The sequence below is a fragment of the Mustela nivalis genome (genome assembly GCF_964662115.1).
Source record: "Mustela nivalis genome assembly, chromosome: 16".
Lineage (NCBI taxonomy): Eukaryota > Metazoa > Chordata > Mammalia > Carnivora > Mustelidae > Mustela > Mustela nivalis.
In genome coordinates, this window is record NC_139035.1 from 66,990,413 (window position 1) to 67,010,643 (window position 20,231).

Below are 20,231 nucleotides of genomic sequence, written 5' to 3' on the forward strand. Positions count from 1 at the left end.
CCCCAGAAGTCCAAGCCGGGGGGAGCTCAGGTCGCTGCTCCTCTGGCACGGGCCGACATGAGGGTGTCACCGGCAAATGTCCTCGTGGGAGGGCAGCCGCGCTCTGGGGTTCGGGCCGGTGGGGGCCTCAGCCGCATGTGCACGTGCGTGAGGAGGAGGGTTTGCCTTCTTCCCGAGGTAGCCCGGGTCAGAATGCTCCGGAGGAATTCTGGGTCAGCCCAGAGACGGGGACAAAAGAGCAGCTGGGTGAGGAGCTGTGGGGCGGCCCAGTCGCAGAGGTGGGGGCTGGGGGCCGGCAGAAGTCTGGCTGCTTCCCAGGCCCCATGGCGCCCCTCAACTCCCAGCCCCGGGGCCCCTGACCCCGACTCTCCTCTTAACTTAGAGTGTCCCAAATGCCAGCCCAGGAGGCTGCCCCCCCATCCCCCAGGGTGAGGTGGCTGGGCACATTGTTCCTGTGTCCCGGGGGAGGCCAGGGGTGGAAGGCTGGGCCGGCCCAGAGGACCCTCAGGCAGAGTCTCTCTTGTCTTCTCTACCCTCCCCTTCCGGGCCTCTCGCCTTCCCGGGACCAGAGGCCTGGGTTTCCCAGGACAGCTTTCCTTTTGGTGTGGCCCCACCGATTCTGCCCTGAGGGTCTGAGGAGTGCCAGATGTATCCCTGTGTCAAGGGTTCGGCACCAGCCCTAAAAGAGCTTCTCACCCGAGTGGCGGGCGCCATCCTTCACGAATCTGCATGGAGGTCCGGGAAAGGTGGGCTCGGGCCCTGCGCCTCGTCCAGCCTCAAGCCCGTGAGCCAGAGCTCAGCCTGCAGGCCCCCGGAGCAGGGCTCCTGCCCCTCCCCGGAAAGGACTCTGCTCCCAGCCCAGAGCTCCCTCACCCACTATCTGAGTATTTTTGTAAGTAAAACTCTACACCCCAGGTGGGGTTTGAACTCAGGCCCCCGGAGTCAAGACTCTGAGCCAGCCAGACGCCCCTGTCTGAGCGTTTCAACCCAGGGTTTAGCCAGTTCCATGCGTGAGCCAGACACAGGCCCCCCGGCTGGGGTGGAAGGCCGCACCTGTTTCATTTGCGGGAGGGGACCGCGCCTCAGTCAGTCCTGCCACCGTGCACCTTTCTCCCAGGCCAGACCTGGCCCCTAAGTGTGGTGGACAGGAGAAGGGGGGGCAGGAAGGGCAGCCTGCACTAGGTCTGGGTTTCAGGGGTCAGGGAGGACTCCTGGGGTGTCTCTGTCCAGGACCCTGCTTTGGGGAAACCACGAGCGTTCTCCTCCGGGCTCTGGACCGGAATCGGCTGTGCCAGTCCACTGGGGCCCGGTGATGTGAGAAAATGGATGGCGATGAGGCCAGAGGCTCTGCGGACAGGTAGGGAGAGCGGGAAGAGCCCCACCCACTGGGCCCGGTTGAAGCCCCAAGGGAAGGAACCGCAGTGGGCCAAGCTAGTGAGCAGGGGGAGGGAAGTGGGGGGCCCACCGCGGTCTGACCCCCAAGTCAAGCCTGTTTGGGGCAAGGAGTAGGTGCAGAGGGGACAGGTTGGGGTCACCTCTGCCTGGGGCCGCGGCTGGTGATCAGACTGTGCCGCGGAGACAATGGCGCTCTGTCCCCGGCGCGGGACGACAGCTCATCTCTATGCGGTGGCTGCCGGCCCCTTTCAGGCGGTGGAAGCCGGCGGCGCAGGGGAATTCTCACAGGCCGGGGCATTTGCATACCCGGGCTCGCCGGCCGAGACATTGGCCGGCATTGTTCCCGCCGGGGCGGTGGCGGCCTCTGTGGTGCACGGGCCGGGGTGTGCGGAGGCGGGCTGCAGGCCAGACAAAGGGGCTGGGGCGCAGAGCAGGGAGGCAGCGGGCAGGGGTCCTGATGGTGGGAGAGAAATATTGGGGTGAGGCGGGGCACCCGCCGAGCCACCGACCCACACTTCGGACACCCACGCCGTGTCTAATTCCTCCCCGAGCCAGGGAGCACGCCGTGATGTGAATCCCAATGGCACAGCTCAGGCCTTTCCCAGGCTGCCGTGTTCGGCCAGGTCCTTCAGAGGTCAGGCGAGCTGCGGTGGCCGGAGGGCTCCAGCCACACAGGCCCTGAGACACTGGGGAGCCTCCCTGGACGGACAGAGTTATGCAAAGCCAGAACAGTGGCCACTTCCAGAAACCCTTCCCTTAGTGTCCTGCGGGCTTCCACGCCGACCTCCGCATGGCCCGTCAACCGCATCAGTGCGTCCCTGGAGGGGCGCGAGGGCCCAGTGTCCTCGTCCATCGAGGTCCCAGAGCTGGGGTGCAGGCGGTCCACGGTGGACAAGCATCTGATTGTCTTGCATTGAGAGTGATAATGGTGGTGATCAGAGGGGGCTTCCCTGAGGGCAGAGGCCTATTGGTCCTGAAGGGGTGAGGAAAGAGCCCCCTTGGCCCCGTCCCTGCCATGTCCTTGACCTGCTTGTTGTCACCCTGTTGGCCCAGGCTGGATGGTTGGGTCACCTTGCCCATCAGGGGTGGTGCTGAGTGGGGCTGCAGGCAAGATGGGGGAGGGGCTCCTTAGACACCCACGTTTCCTGCCCTCTGAGCTCCCGGCCACACAGCAGTGATGGGACCATCACCCCTGTCCCCCGTCACTCACACACCCTCATCCCCAACCACAAGTGATGGCTGCCTTCCTCATGGTACAGTCCGTGGGGTGCCAGCGGCCTGCTGGCCCTCAGGACCGGGTATGGGAGGGACAGGAGGGAAAGTGAGGACAAACCAGGCATCTGGCTCGGGACAGCTCAGACCCAGACCGCGTCCCCTGAGCACTGAGCGCAGCACTGTCTCCAGGCCACGGGAGGCTTCGTGGGGGACATGGAGCAGGGGACCACCTGTCCCAGGGCACTTTCGAGGGGCGGTCCCCACCTGGGACAAGGTGGCCTTGTCCTCTGGGTGGGCCACCCCACAGTTCCTCCCTCAGAAGCTGCCTGGCTAGCCACCTCCCCCGGAGAGGGCTCAGTTGGTCCCTTCCTCCAGGAAGCCCTCCTCCACGCAGCAGGAAGCGGCAGCCAGACTGGGCTGGAGCAGGCCACGTTTTCAAGCCTGGAGATGCGGCCGTGGTCAAGCAAGGACCAGAAGGGGAGGGCCTGGTGGAAAATGCTGGCGGCCACGTGCAGAATGACGGTCCAGACTGAACCCGGGCACGCCAGGGCTCGTCCCTTTCCTGACAGGTTTTCAGGTCCCTTTGAGGACTGCTGGGGGGGGGGCTCCAGTTCAGCGACTGGACCTGGGCCAGCACAGGGCTGAGAGCTGAGGCCCCAGGGCGTGGAGGGAGGATGTGGCCTCAGCTCTCCCCCAAGCCCCCCATCCCCGCCGGGGCTGACAGGACAGGGGACCCTCCTGCCATCTGGGCCGTCATCCTTCTGCCCCAGCTCGGGGGCCTCCCCATGACCCGCCCACCCTGGCCAGCCGTGGGGGCCTCCACGGAGGAAGGACGAAGCTGACGGGCTCCTGGGGCAGGGACGGTCCCCTGGAGTGCTGGTCCCTCTGGGCGCTCTGTGCTCCTGCCCCCTCCTTGCTCCCCAGCCAAACTCCACACAGTGAGGAGGACGCCTGCTGGGGGCACCCGCTGCCCCCGCCGCCCGCAGTCCTTGGGTCTGAACGGCTGTTGGACGTCGGGAGGAAGGGCCGGCCCGGGTGGAGGTGTCCCCGCCCTCCCGCCCGCGGCTGGGGGGCCTCTCTGTCGCACGACCTCTGAAGCCCTGGAGCCTGCCTGACACACGGGGGGCTCAACACAGACACGGGGCAGGCATGCTGGGGAGCAGAGCAGGAGCCTCCGGGAAGGACACGGGTTTGGGAGTGAGGGGGCGGGAGGGTCACGGACACCGGCTCCCGCGCTGGGCCCGGAGCGCCCTCTGGTGGTCAGAGGAGGTCAGGCCGGGGGCTGCCTTCTCTCCGGAAGCCGCTCTGGGGGCGCTTCACACTCCCAGGGCCTCACACGGACAGGAGCAGAAGGGGCGCCTGGCTGCGGGCTACTTCCAGGGACTCCGTGGCAAACAACTCCCTCTTCCCCTTCTGGGCCCTGCAGGCACCTGCCCAAGTCAGGAGTGGGAGCAGCTGCCGTTCTGGGGCAGGAGGACCTGGCCAGCAGTGCCAACTGTCCTGGGACACACGGACTTTTGGGGAGAGAATGAGCTCCCCGTCCCTGGAGGCAAGCAAGCCTAGGCTGGGCACCTACCTGACGGAACTCGGCCTCCTAGAGGGAGAACCATGGGCCCAGGGAGGAGGGAGCTCACTGGCCCCGAGGTCCAACGTTCCAACATTGTGTGTCAGAGCCAGAGAGGAGCCCCCCACATGTCCAGTGCACAAAAAAGGAGTCGGAGTCCTTGGTGTGGGTGGTGTTTATCACCCCGACAGCCTGCCTGGCGCACACCGTGCTGAAACGGCTGCTTCAGCTGCCTCACTAGACAGGCCAGTGGGGGGGGGGTGAGGTCTCCCTCGACCTCGGCCAGGTGCGGCCCCCATCTGCCCACCTTCCACCGCCCTGTCCCCAGGGCCGCAGACGGCTCTCAGCCTTTCTTGCAGCAGGAGGGACAGGAGCTAGAAAAGAACTTCCCTACGGTCGCTGGTCGCCGGTCGCTGGTCGCCGGTCAGCATCTTCTAAACGCGGGGCGTCCTCTCTCAGGGCTGGAAGCAAGTCAGGCCCGGCTGTCTGGCTCCTCTGCCCTCAGAGGGCCCTGGGCTTCCTCCTCCTGCTCCCCAGGCACCTGGAGGGCAGGGGTGGGGAGCAGGTGAAGGGGTAGCCCCAGGGGCTGAGGACCACAGCTGGGGCGGGAGGAGTCCCCCAGAGAAGGAGCGGACAGGAAGGCAAGAGGCAGGTGAGGCCGGGAGGGAGGCTCGGGTCCGAGGGGCCGCAGGCACCTCACCTCCCAGTAAACTTGGTCCTCGTAGCACTGGGAGTCCGCAGGGGAGCCCAGGAAGGGCAGCTTCAGCAGGAGGCCTGGTTGGGGGGTAGGGGTGGGTGTGAGGGGCGGGGAGGCCCAAGGGCCCCCCAGGACACCTGCCACCGACGGGTCACAGCCGGATTGGGGCAGCCCTTTTGCGCATTGGACCCTGTGCCAAGGACTCAGCAAGGCCCTTCCCAGGTACCCGCCGCAGCCCTGTGAGCTGGACCTGACCCCCAGGGCATGGTGGGGAGTCCCGTGGCTCCCTCCTTCCCACAGAACGTCGGGGACCCTATCATGACCCGCTATGACACAGCTCCTGAGCTCTCTGGGGCCTCCCGCAGGAGGGGTGCAGAGAGTGTCTACTGAGTAAGACATTATGCGAGGGAACAAATCGAACCTTGTTGGGGCATGAGAATCTCGGGGGGAGAGAAGGGAGGGCTGGGGATACTGAGTCATGGGTTTTATTTTGAAGGCCACAAGCAGCGAGTCGAGACATTGGGAAGGACTGTCTGACCCGGCATCAGTGGGCAGTCCGCCTCCATGGATGGATCTGGGTTCTCGACCCGGCACCCTGCCTCTTGCCCAGTGGCCCCTTCAGGACCTCAGCCTGAGGTCGGGCTGCCCTCTGGTGGGTGGAGTGGGCAGTGCAGGGAAGCCCCAGACACCAACTCAACTCAGTGCCTGGCTGGCTCCCCACCTTCTCTGAGCACCGGGAGGGAACAGGTGCCCACTTCCAGATGAGGTTACCCCTGAATTCTACTACTCCACCCCACCCCTGGCACAAAGCAGGTGCTCCCTAATTATCTGAGCCAATGAACGTCAAGGGCGTGGGATCTGCTGGCCGGTCCCCCGGGGGACAGACCTCCTCTGTCTTCTGAGCCCCGCAGAGCTCCTGCCAGCCTCCCGCCAAAGCCAAGGTCACTCACCTCCAAGGCCCCCACCCACGGAAGCAAATGTCAGTGTGACCAACAGCCCGAAGAGTTGGTAGATGGCCTGGGACGTGGCGGTGCGCCGGCCCGCGGCTACGAGCGGAAACACGCTGTCCAGGCTGCAGGGAGAGGGGGTCGGGGGACACGGGGCTGGAGCCCAGGGTCAGGGCGCCAGCGCACTGCATGGCCTCATGCAGCCAAAGGACCTCGAGGGAGCCCAGAGCACCCTGTCACCCTCATGGGCCGGCACACCGCTACACGCTTTGAGAACTGTCTGAGGATCTCTTTTGGTCCCAAGGGTAATTCAAATGAATGAAAACAGTGCTTTCTGTGTTGGTCCACAAAAGGAGGAAGAGAGTGAGTGAGGTCACCCTGCGGGGATAATGACCTCGGGGAGGGTCAGGGGTGGGGAGGACTCACCCTTCTCCATAAGCTTCGTGGGTGGCCAGCCCAGCCACAAGGACCCCCAGGAGGGCTCCCAGGACTCCAGGCATCCCGTGGAGGTTGTGGACACCGCATGTGTCCTGGACTTTGAATTTTGCCTCGAGGATGGGCTGGAGGACAGGACACCATCGTGAGTCGTGAGTGCCCCGCCCCCGCCCTGGGCTGTTGGAGGTGGGGGAGGACAGGGGCTGAGTGCCCCGTGCTCTGCCCAGGGCCCCGGGAGATGTCCGTACCGTGAAGAACTTGTATCCCAACGTGGAGACCGTCCCAGCCAGGAAGCCAGCTGCCAGGGCCCCAAAGGGCGTCAGCATCATTTCACCTGCTGTCCCCACCACAACCCCTCCGGCCAGCGCAGCGTTCTGGATGTGGACCTGGGGCAGCACCAGGGAGGGGGGCATGGGAGGCCCTTCCGGATGGCACGCCCAGCCCGGCCCACCCCGTCCAGCACAGCCGCATCTCCTGCCTCTAGAGTCCCTCTGCCGACGGACCCCTAACCCTCCAGCTGGCCCGCGGTCTCCTCTGGCGAGGACCCTGCACATCTGGTTCCCAGGCCTGTGCTGAGTCCTGTTCTCTTGGAAAACAGGCCTTACGGTCTACAATGCTCCTCCCCCGACCCATCCCGAGGCCTCCCCGAGGCCTCCACCCCTACCATGTCCAGCCGGCCACGCTCCCCGACCAGGGCCGACAAGGCAAAGGTGCCGAGGGTGCTCGCCGTCAGGGAGTAGTACGTGTTGAGCGCTGTCCGGTGCTGCCCGTCCCCCAGCACGGTGGGCGCCGAGTTGAAGCTGGGCCAGAAGACCCACAGGAAGATGGTGCCTAAATGGGGCCCAGAGGAGAGCTGGGGGGCAAGCCTCCGGGGAAGCATGCCTTCCTGAGGGAGCCCCCGACTTCCAGCCAAAACACCCCTCCCATTTCACCACAGACCTGGAGGTGAGTGAGAAATGCAAAATCTGGGGCGCCTGGGAGGCTCAGTGGGCTAAGCATCCCCTTGGCTCCTTTGGGTCATGATCCCAGGGTCCTGGGATCGATCGAGCCCCACAATCCTCTCCCTGCTTGCGCTCTCTGTCGCTATCTCTGTCTTTCTTTCAAATAAAATCTTAAAAAAAAAATGCAAAGCCAGCCTTTTTGTGGGGGCCCAGGCCCTCTGGCCATTCTTCGGTACCACCTACGAGACAATAAAATCTCCATTTCCTTTCCTGCCTCGTCTGTGAAGGCAGAGACGGGAGCAGGGGCCAAGGCAGAGGCGTGTGCCTGGAAGGGGGAGGCGGTGGTGACGGTCAGCCCCAGCCGCTCCCAGGAGGGACCCATGACCCCTCCCTGCGCCCCGGGCGTGCAGGGGCCTCTGGGAAATCGCGGGGGGCGCAGCGTGAGGGGCAGAGTCCTGGAGGTGGTAGATGGGGAGAATGGTGGAGGCAGCTGTGCTGGGCGGAGCCTGGCCTCTGACTTGGGGTGGGGGCTGAAGAGTTGTAAGCAGGGATTGGTGCCGTCAGACTTGGTCTGGGGCTGGGGAACGGGTCTGGGGCGTGTGAACATCCCAGGACTGAGTTCCAAGAACATGTCGAAAACAGAACAAAAACAAACCCGCTGACACTGCTGAGCAGACCCCGGGCTCTTGGAAGGGAGAGCCCAGCAGGACCCCAAGGACTGTAGGCAGTACCCCGAGACCTCGCCTCGAGGTGGTCCTCTCTAGCCACCCCACCCCGCCGCCCACCCAGGCCAGCCTCACCAATCATGGCAAACAGGTCGGAATGGTAGATGGAGCCCTGGCGATGTTTGCTCTTCTCCAGCTGAGGCCGGTAGAGGACCCGAGAGAGGACCAGCCCGAAGTAGGCCCCGAAGGTGTGGATAGTCATGGAGCCTCCCGCGTCCTTCACCTGGGAGGAAGAGCAGACGTGTAGGGGCGGCCGTCTGCCCCCCCCCCCCGCCGGCCCCATGCTCTCCCCGCTTGGGCCTTGCCCTGACAGGCCCCCCCCGACTCACCCCCAGGAGGCTGAGGAGCACAAACTCATTGATCCCGAACAGTACGGTCTCCAGCAGGGCCATGAGCAGCAGCTGAGCAGGCCCAGTCCTGCCCAGGACGGCGCCGAAGGAGATGAGCACAGCCCCCGCACAGAAGTCCGCGTTGACCATGCTGGGGACACGGGACAGAAGCGCGGGAGGGGCCGGCAAAGGGGGCCCCGGAGGCCCAGGTCAGGGCCAGCAGGCCGGGAGCACCGGCATCTGGGCCCTTCCCTGGTGGGTGGGAAGGGCTCCCGTGGCCCCCGCTCGTGGCCGAGGAAGGCAGTCTCGGGGAGGTTCTGGGACGTGGCGTGCGAAGCCCACAAGGGGCAGGAGGACCAGACCCTGAACCAGGAGTGCTCCGAACCCCTCCTTTCCCAGGACGCCGTCCATGCATCCAACAGCCCTTGGGTAAGAAGGGGCTTAGAGAAAGGGCCAGGTGTGGCCGGGTGCACCGCGGCCGAGGGAGCCGGCAGGCCCCTGGGGCAGCCCCTGCAGGTCTGGGAGCCGACTGAAGGACAGGGCCGGGACTGGCTCTCCCTGTCAGGCAGGGGCCTCCCAGCTAGCCCAGGGCTGGGGAGGAGCCGGGAGCCCACCACTGCCCACCTCTGCACGCCCACACAGATGCGGCCCCCGTGCATGGAGTGCAGGAAGCCCTGGATGAGCGTGGACCACTGCAGGGCGAAGGCGGCCAGGAGGAAGGTGAAGCCCACGCTGCCGAAGCCGTAGCGCTGCAGGAAGGCCATGAGGAAGCCGAAGCCCACGAACACCATGGCGTGCACGTCCTGGAAACCTGCGGGGGCACTCGCAGCTGCTCGGTGCCGCCCACCCCCGCGGCCGCCCTGCCGCGGGGCAGGGGTCAGCCCTTGCCAGCTGGGGCGCCCAGAGGCTGGAGCCGACCGGCCCTCTGAGACCCCCCAGCTGCGGCAGGGACCCCCCCAGCCTGGGTCACCCCCCAGCCTGGGTCACCCCCGCCCCCCGCCCACCCTGCTGTCCCCATGTGGGAGCCCAGAGCCCAGCCTCCTGCTCTCTCCTCTGGCCCGTCTTCCCACCCCTGACGGGGCCCTCCTGCCCAAGCTCTGCCCTGTGGCAGCCCCTGACCCCCCACCCCGGGCTCCAAATTGGCTCCCGCTTCGCACTTCGTCCGATTTTTCCCTTTCTGCTGGGAAGTCCTCCTCCGTGTCAATCTCCATTCCTCAGACTTCGGAATCTGTGCCTCTCTCCGTTTTGAGGATTTTAAACTTTTTAAAAACAATTTATGAAACAACTTTATTTATTGGGGGGGGGATAGCTCCAATTGTGAACAGAGAATTCCTCAGGGATGGGGGCGGGGACGGGGACAGGAACGGGGGGGCAGGGCTGCTGGGACACTGCCAACCGGACCCTGGATCTGTGCCTTACAGAGGCTCGGGGCAGGAGGTTCTGCTCTTTTGCGTGTTTCTATCTATAAGTGTGTATGTTAACTTTATAGAAGACTTGGCTGGATTCATCCTACGCGGTGTCACACAGTGCCAGTGAGGTTCTGGGCAGGGAGATAGGACGCTTCCTGCTTGCGAAATAGGCGAATAGACGTGAGGCTGATACCCACGTCTACAGGGACGCTGGGGGCGCGTTACACGGCAGCGGTTTGCTTTGGTGTCCGTGTGTGCCCGCACCCCTCCCTCACTCCGTGTAAACAGGGTTTGAGACGTGACCTAGTGCAGCTCGCGGCCGGCCGGCCCTGCTCGGTCTTTTGGAGGAATTCCGTGCGGGGTCTTTGGCTTTAACTGAGAAATGCTAGGGGAGAGTCATGAGTGTGGTCAGAAATCCCACAGTGTCAACAAGCTATTGAGAAACGGGGTCAACTCTGACCCTAAACTCCCCTTTTAGAGCTCCACGTGAGAAATCTCCCTTGGAACTTAGTCCTAGCAAATGTCACCTCCCCCAGGGCCCCCGGCTGCTTCCGCCGCATTCCCCTGACAGAGATTTACTAAGAACTGGGGCACCAGGCTCTGCGGACACGGCTGTCACCGCAGCTGCCACTGCACCTGCCCTCAGGGAGCGTCCAACATAGACGTCGGAGAACCAGGGACCCACGCGCGGAAGCCCTCCTAGCCTCTGGGGAGAACACATAACTGGTTGCATTTCCCTTTTCTCTTCGCCCTCCTGGAAGCTCCGAGCCACACCGGGATTGCCGCTGGGACCACGGAGGCACTCATTCCTGATGACTCCTATTCATTATTTATGTTCTGCGTCTCGGCTTTTCTTTTCTCGTCCTCATTATGTGTTTGTTGTAAACGACCTCAGCTCTCTTGTAGAGAGAGGGAGATCATAAAGGAAAAAAAATCACGGTCCCCTTTTTCTTTCGTCTGAAGAAGCACCGGCAGAGGCCAAACGTGTATTGCTGGACCGTACACGCGATCCGCAGCTTCAGGAGAAGCAGATTTTTCTTGTGCTGGGTGTGGGCTGACAGGAAAGGAGGTTGCAAGCCCCTGCAGATGGCTGGGTGGGTCTGGGGCTCAGCTGCCCCCCACCCCCAGCTGCCCAAGGGGTAAGGACCTGGGGGTCCGCTGCCTTTGCGAAGTGTCCCCAGCACCGTGCCACTTCTCCAGCACTGTGCGCCGCTGAGTCACCAGCTCTGTCCTCCCTCTCAGATCTTAAAACCCAGCAAAAAAGGAGAAGAACCACCTGGAAGGCAGCCTGTGCCCTAAGTTCTTTGAGGCCTTGCCGCCTGGCTTCTTTTCTCCTTGTGGGAAACAGTAAAGGGGTTGCCATGTCTGTTCTTTTGTCCAAGGACAGCTGGATGGCAAAGGGGCCTGGGTTGCTGGGCTCCGTGACCCTGACGAGCAGAGACTGCCCCAGCACTTGTCTTAACTGGCAATAATATTTATATCTCCTGCTCTGGGCTTGTTTTCAATCACAACTCAGTCCCTTGACCTTTCAACTGGAGTCTAAACATTAAAAAATCCCCTTCACAGCGGGGCATTCCGCAGACTCTCCATTGGCTGTGGCCACCAAATCCATGCACCTTTGGTTGGAGAAAAGATAAAAGTCCCTAGAGATACCCATTACCCTGCCTCCTTCCCTGACTGCTCCTGCCCAATCCACTCGTTGGCTCCTGAGCAAAATAACAAGGAACAAGGGGGCACTTAGAGCTGGACTGGGTGACCATGGACAAGTCACTTAACCTCTGTGAGCCTTGGTTTCCTCACCTGTAAAGTGGGGCTATAAACATGCCCAGCAGAGGAAAAGGAGTGGTGGCCTGGGGGTCCACCTCCTCTCACACTCGACTCCCTCCTCCTCCCAGAGCACAGACCACTCTGGTCCAGTCATATCCCCTCCCCCACGTCTTCCAAGAAGACCCCCATTCCACCTGTCCTAACCCCTCTCCCCAGAGCTAAGCTCTCAGAGGCATGTGACACAGGACCTGCCCATACCGTTTTCTGAGACTCTTTCTCATGGCTGTGGCCGTGTCCCCCGTCAACTTGCCTTTTCTCCTCTATCTTATTTCCATGACTTGCCTCATGGGACAGGAGGAGTTGCCGCAGCTGGGCGGCCAGGGGACCTGGCTCAAGCCTGGCTGACTTGCTGTGTGATCTTGGGTAGCCCCCTGAGCTCTCTGGCTGTCTCTGCACACCTGAGGCGAGTGGACCAGATGGGCTCTGAGGGTCCCTCCTTCAGCGAGAGGTCAGACGGACTCTCAGAGCGGCCGTGCCCTTGGCACGTTAGCCCCACGGCTCAACACCAGCTGCAGAACTCCCTTTCATCTCCCGAACCAAAGGGCGGTGGCTACGCCTCCCTCTGGCCCTGACCCCTTCCCCTGGACTCAGGGGCAGGGGAAGACCCGGCTCATCAAAGCCCCAGGCTCCAGAGACCTCACACTTCCCTCCACCCCGACCTTCCCCCACACCAGGGTCCCAAGTCCACAGGGATAGAAACCTAGGACATCAAAGCGGTAGGATCTCCACTCCCATCCTTACTGCGGCCCAGGGAGAGTTGCGTGTTGCAGGAGAGCCCTGCCCCCGGCCGAAACAGAGGGGCAACTGGCTGGGGTGTTTCGGGGAGAACCCTGAGGCAAGCAAGGCACTGAGGCCTTGAAGCCCTCCGGGAGGAGCAAATACAGGGTCCTGGCAGGCAGCCAGGTCAGACCCTCGGACAAGAGCTCACTTCTCTCAGCTTGAGAGCTGTTTCCTCCCCACTCTCTACCTCTCTGGGCAAACGCGCGACCCGAGAGCCTGCCATCCAGCCGTCTGGGAAACACGGGAGATCTGCAGCCCCTGCAGAGGACGGCTGGGGGCCTGGGGGTCTGGGGATCTGGCACTTCGAGCTGGGGCCCGGTGCATCTCACCCTCGATGCCCTCAGCATCGGCAGCCTCACTGCATCGGGGTCGGGACTGGGAGAGGGTCAGGTGGGGACAGCCTGCCACCAGCTCAGCATAGGAAAAGCAGGGTAATGACAGAGCAGGGTTTATAGAAGAGACTCCCACACTCCGGGCCTTGTTTGCATGTGCATCCCGCAAACTGAAGCTTCCTTCTTCCCATTGCCCAGACGGGGAAAACTGAGGCCGAGAGGAGCCCTGCCCAGCAATGGTGATGAAGTCTGGAGAGCTGGTATTTTTGGTCCCAAGAGGTGGCCCCAACCTTGAGAGAGAGGTTCTGTCCCCAGCAGGGGATGTTGCTTGGGAAGCCCGAGTCCCAGTGCCTGCTCTGCCATTCACCTGATGGGTGATTACAGGCAAGTCACAGGCCCTCTGAGCCTCAGCTTCCTCCCCCAGGAAATGGGCTAATGACCCTGCCAGGCTTCCTTCTCAGAGCTGTGGTCGGTGGTGGTGTCCTCTCTCTCCGACACCAGAAGGGCCAGCTTTGAGTGGCTGGGGAGGAAACGCCTCAGTGCCACCGTCTCGGCTGCCTTCATAGCGAGTACCTGCCATTACCACCTTCCGCACACCACTCCCCACCGGGAGGACGCTCCGCCTGGGATCAGGGTGGAGGCCCTGCAGAGCCCGTCGGGGAACAGCCCTGCAAAGCCCAGTCACGCCAGCTGGGAGGGGAGACAGGGAGCACCTCCAGCTCGGATCTGGGTTTGAATCCCTGCTCCCTCAACTCTGGCAGCCCAAACCTTAAGCAGCCAACTAATCTCCTCGAGCCTGGGTTTCCCCATCCCTGTCCACGTCGTGGACTAAGGGAGATAATACATGTGCGGCCCCCGGCACAATGTCCGGACACCGCAGACACCAGTGAAAGGCTGTCATTATGAATCTGGGGCTGCCCTCCGGGGGTAGAGACGCCCCAGACACCGCGGACCTTGGGGTCTTTGCTCCCCGCGCCCTCACCCGCACTCACTTGGGTAGCGAAAGTAAAATTCGTTGTCCGCGTGACTGTGATTGCCCCAGTGCCAGAGCGCGGCATCGGTTTCGGGGTTGTAGCGGACAAAGGCGGCAAAGAGGATGGCGGTGGCGCCCTGGAGGAGGAGGCACAGCAGGGGCAGCTGCAGTCGCCGGCCCTCGGCGCGGCGGGGGGACCCGGCCATGGATAGGGGCTTCCAGTCCCCGGCTCCGGCTCCCGCTCGGGGCGCGCAGGGCGGACTATCCCGGCTCCGTGCGGCAGGTTCCACCGGGGCCAGGCCCCGCCCCCGGATCAGGCCCCGCCCACCGGAGCCAGACCCCGGTCCACGCCCGAGGCTCGGCCCCACCTACCGGAGCCAGGCCCCGCCCACCGGAATCAGACCCCGGTCCACGCCCGAGGCTCGGCCCCACCTACCGGAGCCAGGCCCCGCCCCCGGATCAGGCCCCGCCCACCCGAGTCAGACCCAGGCCCACGCCGAGGCTCGGCCACAGCTCGAAGCCCCAGCCCCGGCAGGTGCGGAACCAGGGTGGCAAAGGCCTGTGTCCGAGGCCTGAGGTGGGACAACGTCCGGGCGGGGAGGGGGTTATTAGGGACCCCCAGTTCCTGTCTCCCTTGGCCCAGCTGTCTCTCCCGCTCTTCGGGTTGGGACAGGTCCTTGGACATGGCCTGTGACCTGCCCTGGTGGGGCGCAGCTGAAGGAGCAGGTGGAGTCGGGGGAAGAGAGGACCCTGCCCTTTGAACGTGGCATTAGTTTAGAGAGTGTTTCCCAAGGAAGAGGCCCTTTAAGGCCCCGGCCTGGCCCCTCCAGGATTAACATCAGGGACAGTGAAGGGCTTACTCAGTCTTTTCCCAACTGAAAAAACCAGATGGAGAAGGGAGGCAAAGAGACTGGCCAGGCATTGATGATTAACCCGACTGGGGCTGTCTGGGCCTCAGCAGCACAGTCCCTCCCTTGGGCCCGAAGCCTTCTGGGTCTCCCACCCCGGTCTGCATCCCAGCCTGCCCAGCAGCTGGCCGCGGTGACAGCTGGGCTCCCTGGATGCCTGCACAGGGGTGAGGACACCTGGCCTCTGCCTCAGCAGCTGGAAAGAAGGAACGCTAGATGGAAAAGGGTCTTAGCCTGGAGTCAGGAGCCGCTTCTAACATGGGCGAGGTCTACGGTGGCTGGGGTCCTGGGAGACAGACAGTAAGAACACAGACTGACTGACGCCTACTGAGAGCCAGGCTTTGGAGACGAACCACATGAGCCCTGCCTCCCTCCAAGAGCACCTAGGAGGGAACTGAATTCCCACTGGGGTGAATGTGGGACCTTAGGAAGTACAGAGCCCAAGGGGGCCCAGGAAGAGAGGCAGCAGAACCCACGGGAGCAGGGATGAGGTTGGGCACAGACATGAGCTGCTTCCTGGGAGGTCGTGTCTGCAGGCGCTCTAGAAGGACAACCTAGAAATCGGGCATTCCAAGAAGGAGGAGGGGACATTTCAAGAAAGGGACCTGCAAAGACGGAAGCCTGCCCCGGGAGTGTCCAGGGTGTTCAGGGACTGAAGCTGGGGGGGGGGGTCTAGAAAGATCTTGAAGGCCCCGCAGAGGCACACGGCCTCAGCCCATGGGCGCGGGGCCACTGGAGGCTGTCACGGGGGGAAGACCCTGGCACTGTTGGTTCTGACACCTGAAGGCCACAAGGGGCTTCAAAGAAGAGAAGTCGACGGGCGTCTCAGTGGGGCCGGTGGGTTGGGAAGCCCTGTGTCCTCCCCGCTGCCCAGCCAGGTCTGAGGGGGCTGTTGTGTGGGCAGGGCTCGTCCCTGGCGGCAAAGGAAGAGCTGCCATCCCGGAGGCCGTGGCTGAGGGTCCCAGGGACCAGCCACTCCCCCCAGCAGGTGTCAGGTGGGGCTCCTGCCCGCAAGGGGGCTTGTCCCTTCTCAGGAATGCGCAGGGACAGGTGTGACGGTGCGGTCCCTGCCCCTCCTCCTTGCGTCCCGTCTGTGCGGCTCATCCCCTCTGCACTTCCCACCGTCTGCTTTAGCCTCCAGCCTCGCGTGGGCTCCGGGCAACTGCTGGATTCTAGGTGTCCGGTTTCCTGACCTAAGTAAGTGACCAGCCAAGGAGTCCTAGGAGGGCAGGGGTCAGCCTCTGGGACTGCTCCCGGCAGCCCAAGCAGGCTCTCTGGCCTTCTGCGGCTCCTGGCTCGTGGCCCGGAGCTCTCTGGCACTACTTGGTCAGCAGGAAGGCTGTTTTCTAGCTCCTGCTGCAGGGGTGGGGGTGGGGGGGATGTCTGGTCAGCAGCCTTTGGATAATGATTCTCGGACGATTCATCTGGGGTATTTTCCCGGAGCCAGCCTTCTGCCCCAGGGATGTGGCTTGCTTCCTGGGCACTGTCTGGGAGTGGGGGCTTCTTCAGGTTGCCCAGGCAGGGTCTGGACAGGCCCTCATAAGCTGCAGAACTGGTGAGAGCAGGAAGGAGTGGGTTGGGCCCTCCCAGCATCTTCTGGGAGCCTGTCCCATCTCTTCCTCACCTATTGTCTCTCTTAGTCTCTGAACGCCTCCGGATCGCAGATTCCCCCTCCTCCGTGGTTCGTTCATGCGTCCAACAACAATTCACTTAGTCCCAACCCTGGGCCAGGGCCTAGGGCCATGACCCAAGACTGTAGTCAACATGGGTAACACAGCTGGGTCCTGGAGGCCTAGAGAGACCTCTGTGGGATCTACTGGATATTGGGAGGTCTAGAGGGCCAGAAGAGCCGGGCCAGCCGTGGAACATAGACATCTGGGTTCCATCTGTTTGCCCCCCTGTATGGAAAGATCATTATATTTTAACAAATGGTGGTACCAGCCTGTGTCACCCCTGGCCGAGCAGAGGGCAAGATCCTGATAGTCCTCCCCTTCTGAGGGTCCCCCCGACAGGCGTCCACCTGCGAGGTCCTCCCTGGCCCACCACCCAAAAGGAAGAGGCTCCATCCAAGCACTCTCAGGGCCCCTGCCCTCCCCCTGCGTCCTCTGGGCCTGGAAGCTCTGGTGGAAGGGGACTTTGTTTCTCAGTCCTCCCTCCACGCCACCCCTCCCCCAAAGGGCCCCTGAGTCTGTTAGCTGCTCGCATCCTGCAGCCTGGGGGTCTGCCCCATCTTGGACCTCCCTTCTCCAGGTTCCACTCAGCAGCTGGACACGTGGAGGGTGGCCAAGGGGAACTGCTGGGGGCTGCTTGCCCTGGCCCAGGGAGGACCCTGCGGTCCTTGGCTTGGGCCCAGGGCTTGGGTTACTGAGTAACTGTGGGGTTGCCCTCGGCGGGGGGTGTAAATGAAGGGGCAGGATCAGGCTGCGGGGGGCCGAGGGTGTCCTGGCCCCGGTGCTAACCCGTGCTGCTAACCACGGTGGGGTGGTCAGGGAAGGTTTCCCGGAGGAAGTGATGCTTATGTTGAGATCTAGCCAATTTCACAGCTGGGGTGGAGGAGGGGGGTTCTTCTCATGCAGCGCTCTGGTATGAAGAGAAAAGAGGCGAGGCTGGAGTGCTCCTGGATGCCCATTTTCTGGGGCTGGATGAATCGCCGCTGTCAGACCCCGCTGGAGACCACAGCCACGGCAGCACCGTGTAAAACACTGCTGTTTTTACCTCCCCGGCATGGTGAAAATTAGATCCAGCTTTCTCTGCCCCGGGCCTCATCCACTTAGGGTGCTGTAAAAGACAGATTGCTTTCTTGATCTCAAGCCCCCCATTTTTTTTCATGCGTTTAACACTCTATCTGCATTCTGGCGATGGGCCAGGTGCTGTGCTGGATTCTGGCGGACGTCTCCCCCACGCTCCGTTGCCACCACACGGGACAGAACCACGCCCTGTTCTTGGGCCGCCAAGACAGAAGAGACAATGTCTCAGTCACTAAGGCTTGACGGTAGCCGTGTTTCCAAAGTACAGTCCTTGCCTATCCTGCTGGGGGTCTGAGTTCAATCCCCGATCAGTGAAAGTTTTGGGAGACCGCAAAGTGCAGAGGGAAGGGCGTAAGGATGGAAGGACATATGGAACGCAAGGACGTAAGTCAGTCTCAGCTTGGCCCCAGAGAGATTTTGCACAAGTTGTTTACCAAGCCTCCAACCTCCGTTTCCTCGCCTGCTACAGGGAGGGAACTCACCTCCCAGGGGCTATCGTGAGCATCAGTGTCCAGGGAGCACGTGTCAGTGTCCAGGGAGCATGTGACCGGCCATGTGTCCTCAAAAGCAAAGCTCACGGTGATTACCGCTGTTCATAAGGAAACCTGCAAGTAAGCCTTATGGACATTTCTTTGCCTTAGGGGAAATCTGTGCACTGCTAGGGACGTGGGGAAACTGGCCCTCAGTCCTTAGTTTGAACACAAAAGGAAGGGGGTGCCTGGGTGGCTCAGTGGGTTAAAGCCTCTGCCTTCAGCTCAGGTCATGATCCCAGGGTCCTGGGATCAAGCCCCGCATCAGGCTCTCTGCTCAGCGGGGAGCCTGCTTCCTCCTCTCTCTGCCTGCCTTTCTGCCTACTTGTGATCTCTGTCAAATAAATAAATAAAATCTTAAAAAGAAAAGAAAATGAACACAAAAGGAAGGGTGTTCATTTAACCCTCAAGTGCCTGAGTGGGCCCCTTTAAGAGGAAAGCCAGGAGGGAAAGGGTCATATGGGTGTGACTACTGTCAAAGGGGGCCAGGACAGAACACTCTGTGTCTTCCCCCCACCCCCCACCGCAGCTTCTTTTCCTCAGTGCTCCCAAGGACTCCACCACCACCATGGAACCAACCAGAACCACGGTCCATCCCGGACCCACTGGGAGAGCCAGCTCACGTCCTACTGTTTCCCTCTGTGGGGAGTCCAAGGACTCCCTCTCCTAGCCAGCCCCATGCTCCCTGCCGGTCTTCCCCAAAGGTGAGTTTTGATGAACACCTCTCTTCTCTGGAAAGGGAGCAACTGAGCAGAGATGTTCCCATATGACCCAGGATGGAATGACTGGATGAGATTTCTGTCCGGGGCCTGGTGGGGGTCGTCCACAGCTGGGCAGAAGCAGCTGGGACGGAGGTGGCGAGCTGAGTCCCTACCACCTGACAAGGGCTCCTGGCTCTAGGAAGCTCCTGGCTGCAGAAGAGGGACTGGGCTAAGCCGTCACACTGGAGAACTTCACCTTGTCTGGTGCACACGTAGGACGCAGGCTGCCTGCTCTGGGTCTCTGTCCTGCAGGCCTGCCTGAGTCCGAGACCCCTGAGACCCAGGCAGGATGTGAAATCTGGGGCTCGTGATGCTGGTAAGCAAAATCATAGCCACTCAGCCCTTCCCTCCCTAGCTGTTTATGGAACCACACTTCACAAGGTCAAGCAGGCCTGGCTTTACCCCTGGGGATACAGCAGTGAACAACAGACACTGACCTTGCCCTCAAGGAGATGCTTTTCTAGGGGCTCCTACAGACCCCTGGGCAGAGGGAACAGCATGGAGGGCAGGGCAGCTGTGTGGGGAGCGAGGGGGTGGCACAGGGAGACGTGGGCCGCACACGGAGCACTCAGGGCCCTGGTAAGGAGCACGACTTCTCTGTAGGGATAATGGGGGGCAACCAAGGAGTTAAGAGCAGGGGAGTCACATGATCTGATTTACTACTGTAAAGGAGCTTCTGGCTGCCTGGGGAGCACAAGTGTGCGTGTAAGTGGAAGCAGGCAGCCAGCTGAGCAGCCAGCACCATCCAGGCAAGAGCCGGTGGTCATGGTGATGGAAGAGGAGGAAGCAGTCAGGCTCCAGGTAGACTTGGAAGCTAGAACTGACAGGGTTTCCTGAAGGACTGCACATGGGGTGAGAGAGAATGGAGTCTAGATTCACGTGTGCATGTGGATGTCCAGCTATTCCAACACCACTGAAAGGACTCTCCGGGGCACCTGGGTGGCCCAGTCATTGAGCCTCTGCCTTCGGCTCAGGTCATGATCCCAGGGCCCTGGGATCGAGTCCCACTTTGGGCTCCCTGCTCCTCGGGAAGCCTGCTTCTCCCTCTCACACTCCCTCTGCTTGTGTTCCCTCTCTCGTTGTGTCTCTCTCTGTCAAATAAGTAAATAAAATCTTTTTAAAAAGAAGAAGAAAAGACTATTCTTTCTCCATTGGATTACCTTTATTTACTCCTTTGTCAAAGGGGAACTGGCTATGTTTCTGTGGGTCTATGTCTGGGCTCTCCATTGGGTTCTGTTGCTCTATTCATCTAGCCTTTCACCAATACCAACCACACTGTCTTGACAAGTGCAGCTTTACATTAAGTCTTGGAGTCAGGAGGCATCTCCAAGATGCTCCAATGTCGTTCTTCAATATTGCTATTCTGGGTCTTTTCCTCCCATACATACCTCACAATAAGTTTGTCGATATCAACTAAATAATTTGCTGGGATTTTGATTGAGATTACATTTAACCTATAGACCTAGTTGGGAATGGGGTGCCTGGGTGGCTCCGTAGGTTAAGTGAGTGACTCTTGATGTTGGCTCAGGTCTTGATCTCAGGGTTGTGAGTTCAAGCCCTGCATTGGACTCCACACCCAGTGTGGAGCCTACTTTAAAGAAAAAAAAAGATCAACTTGGGAAGAACTAACATCAACACTAAGTCTTCCTATCCATGAACATGGACTATCTTTCCATTGAGCATGACTTAAACTTTTTTTTTCTTTTCCTTTTTTTT

The 20,231-nt window shown here is 61.6% G+C and overlaps 1 protein-coding gene and 2 long non-coding RNA genes across 3 annotated transcripts; 2 read left to right on the top strand and 1 right to left on the bottom strand.

The window, feature by feature from the left end:
- The first annotated feature begins 319 nt into the window (after positions 1 to 319).
- LOC309850089 lies at positions 320 to 5,811 on the top strand. The gene is made up of 3 exons (XR_014304082.1): positions 320 to 892; positions 1,231 to 1,357; positions 5,368 to 5,811. It is a non-coding gene; the product is annotated as an uncharacterized lncRNA (long non-coding RNA).
- RHBG (Rh family B glycoprotein) lies at positions 4,332 to 13,877 on the bottom strand. The gene is made up of 10 exons (XM_082703414.1): positions 13,589 to 13,877; positions 8,873 to 9,059; positions 8,249 to 8,399; positions 7,995 to 8,142; positions 6,918 to 7,084; positions 6,502 to 6,639; positions 6,245 to 6,378; positions 5,822 to 5,943; positions 4,875 to 4,948; positions 4,332 to 4,715 (listed from the first exon to the last, which is right to left on the bottom strand). The coding sequence occupies exons 1-10, from the start codon at positions 13,773 to 13,775 to the stop codon at positions 4,647 to 4,649; spliced, it is 1,377 nt and encodes a 458-aa protein (XP_082559540.1). The 5' UTR covers positions 13,776 to 13,877; the 3' UTR covers positions 4,332 to 4,646.
- Positions 13,878 to 14,560: 683 nt separating this feature from the next.
- Positions 14,561 to 18,438, top strand: LOC309850096. The gene is made up of 3 exons (XR_014304089.1): positions 14,561 to 14,644; positions 17,694 to 17,835; positions 18,298 to 18,438. It is a non-coding gene; the product is annotated as an uncharacterized lncRNA (long non-coding RNA).
- The last annotated feature ends 1,793 nt before the right edge of the window (positions 18,439 to 20,231 follow it).

Excerpts from the sequence above, each read along its gene's own strand:
- RHBG (XM_082703414.1), bottom strand. The coding sequence starts at position 13,775 with ATGGCCGGGTCCCCCCGCCGCGCCGAGGGCCGGCGACTGCAGCTGCCC. Across the intron at positions 5,944-6,244 it reads CACGAAGCTTATGGAGAAGG|CCTGGACAGCGTGTTTCCGC; the intron begins GTGAGTCCTCCC and ends CTCTCCCTGCAG. Across the intron at positions 4,716-4,874 it reads AGGACCAAGTTTACTGGGAG|GTGCCTGGGGAGCAGGAGGA; the intron begins GTGAGGTGCCTG and ends CCTGCCCTCCAG.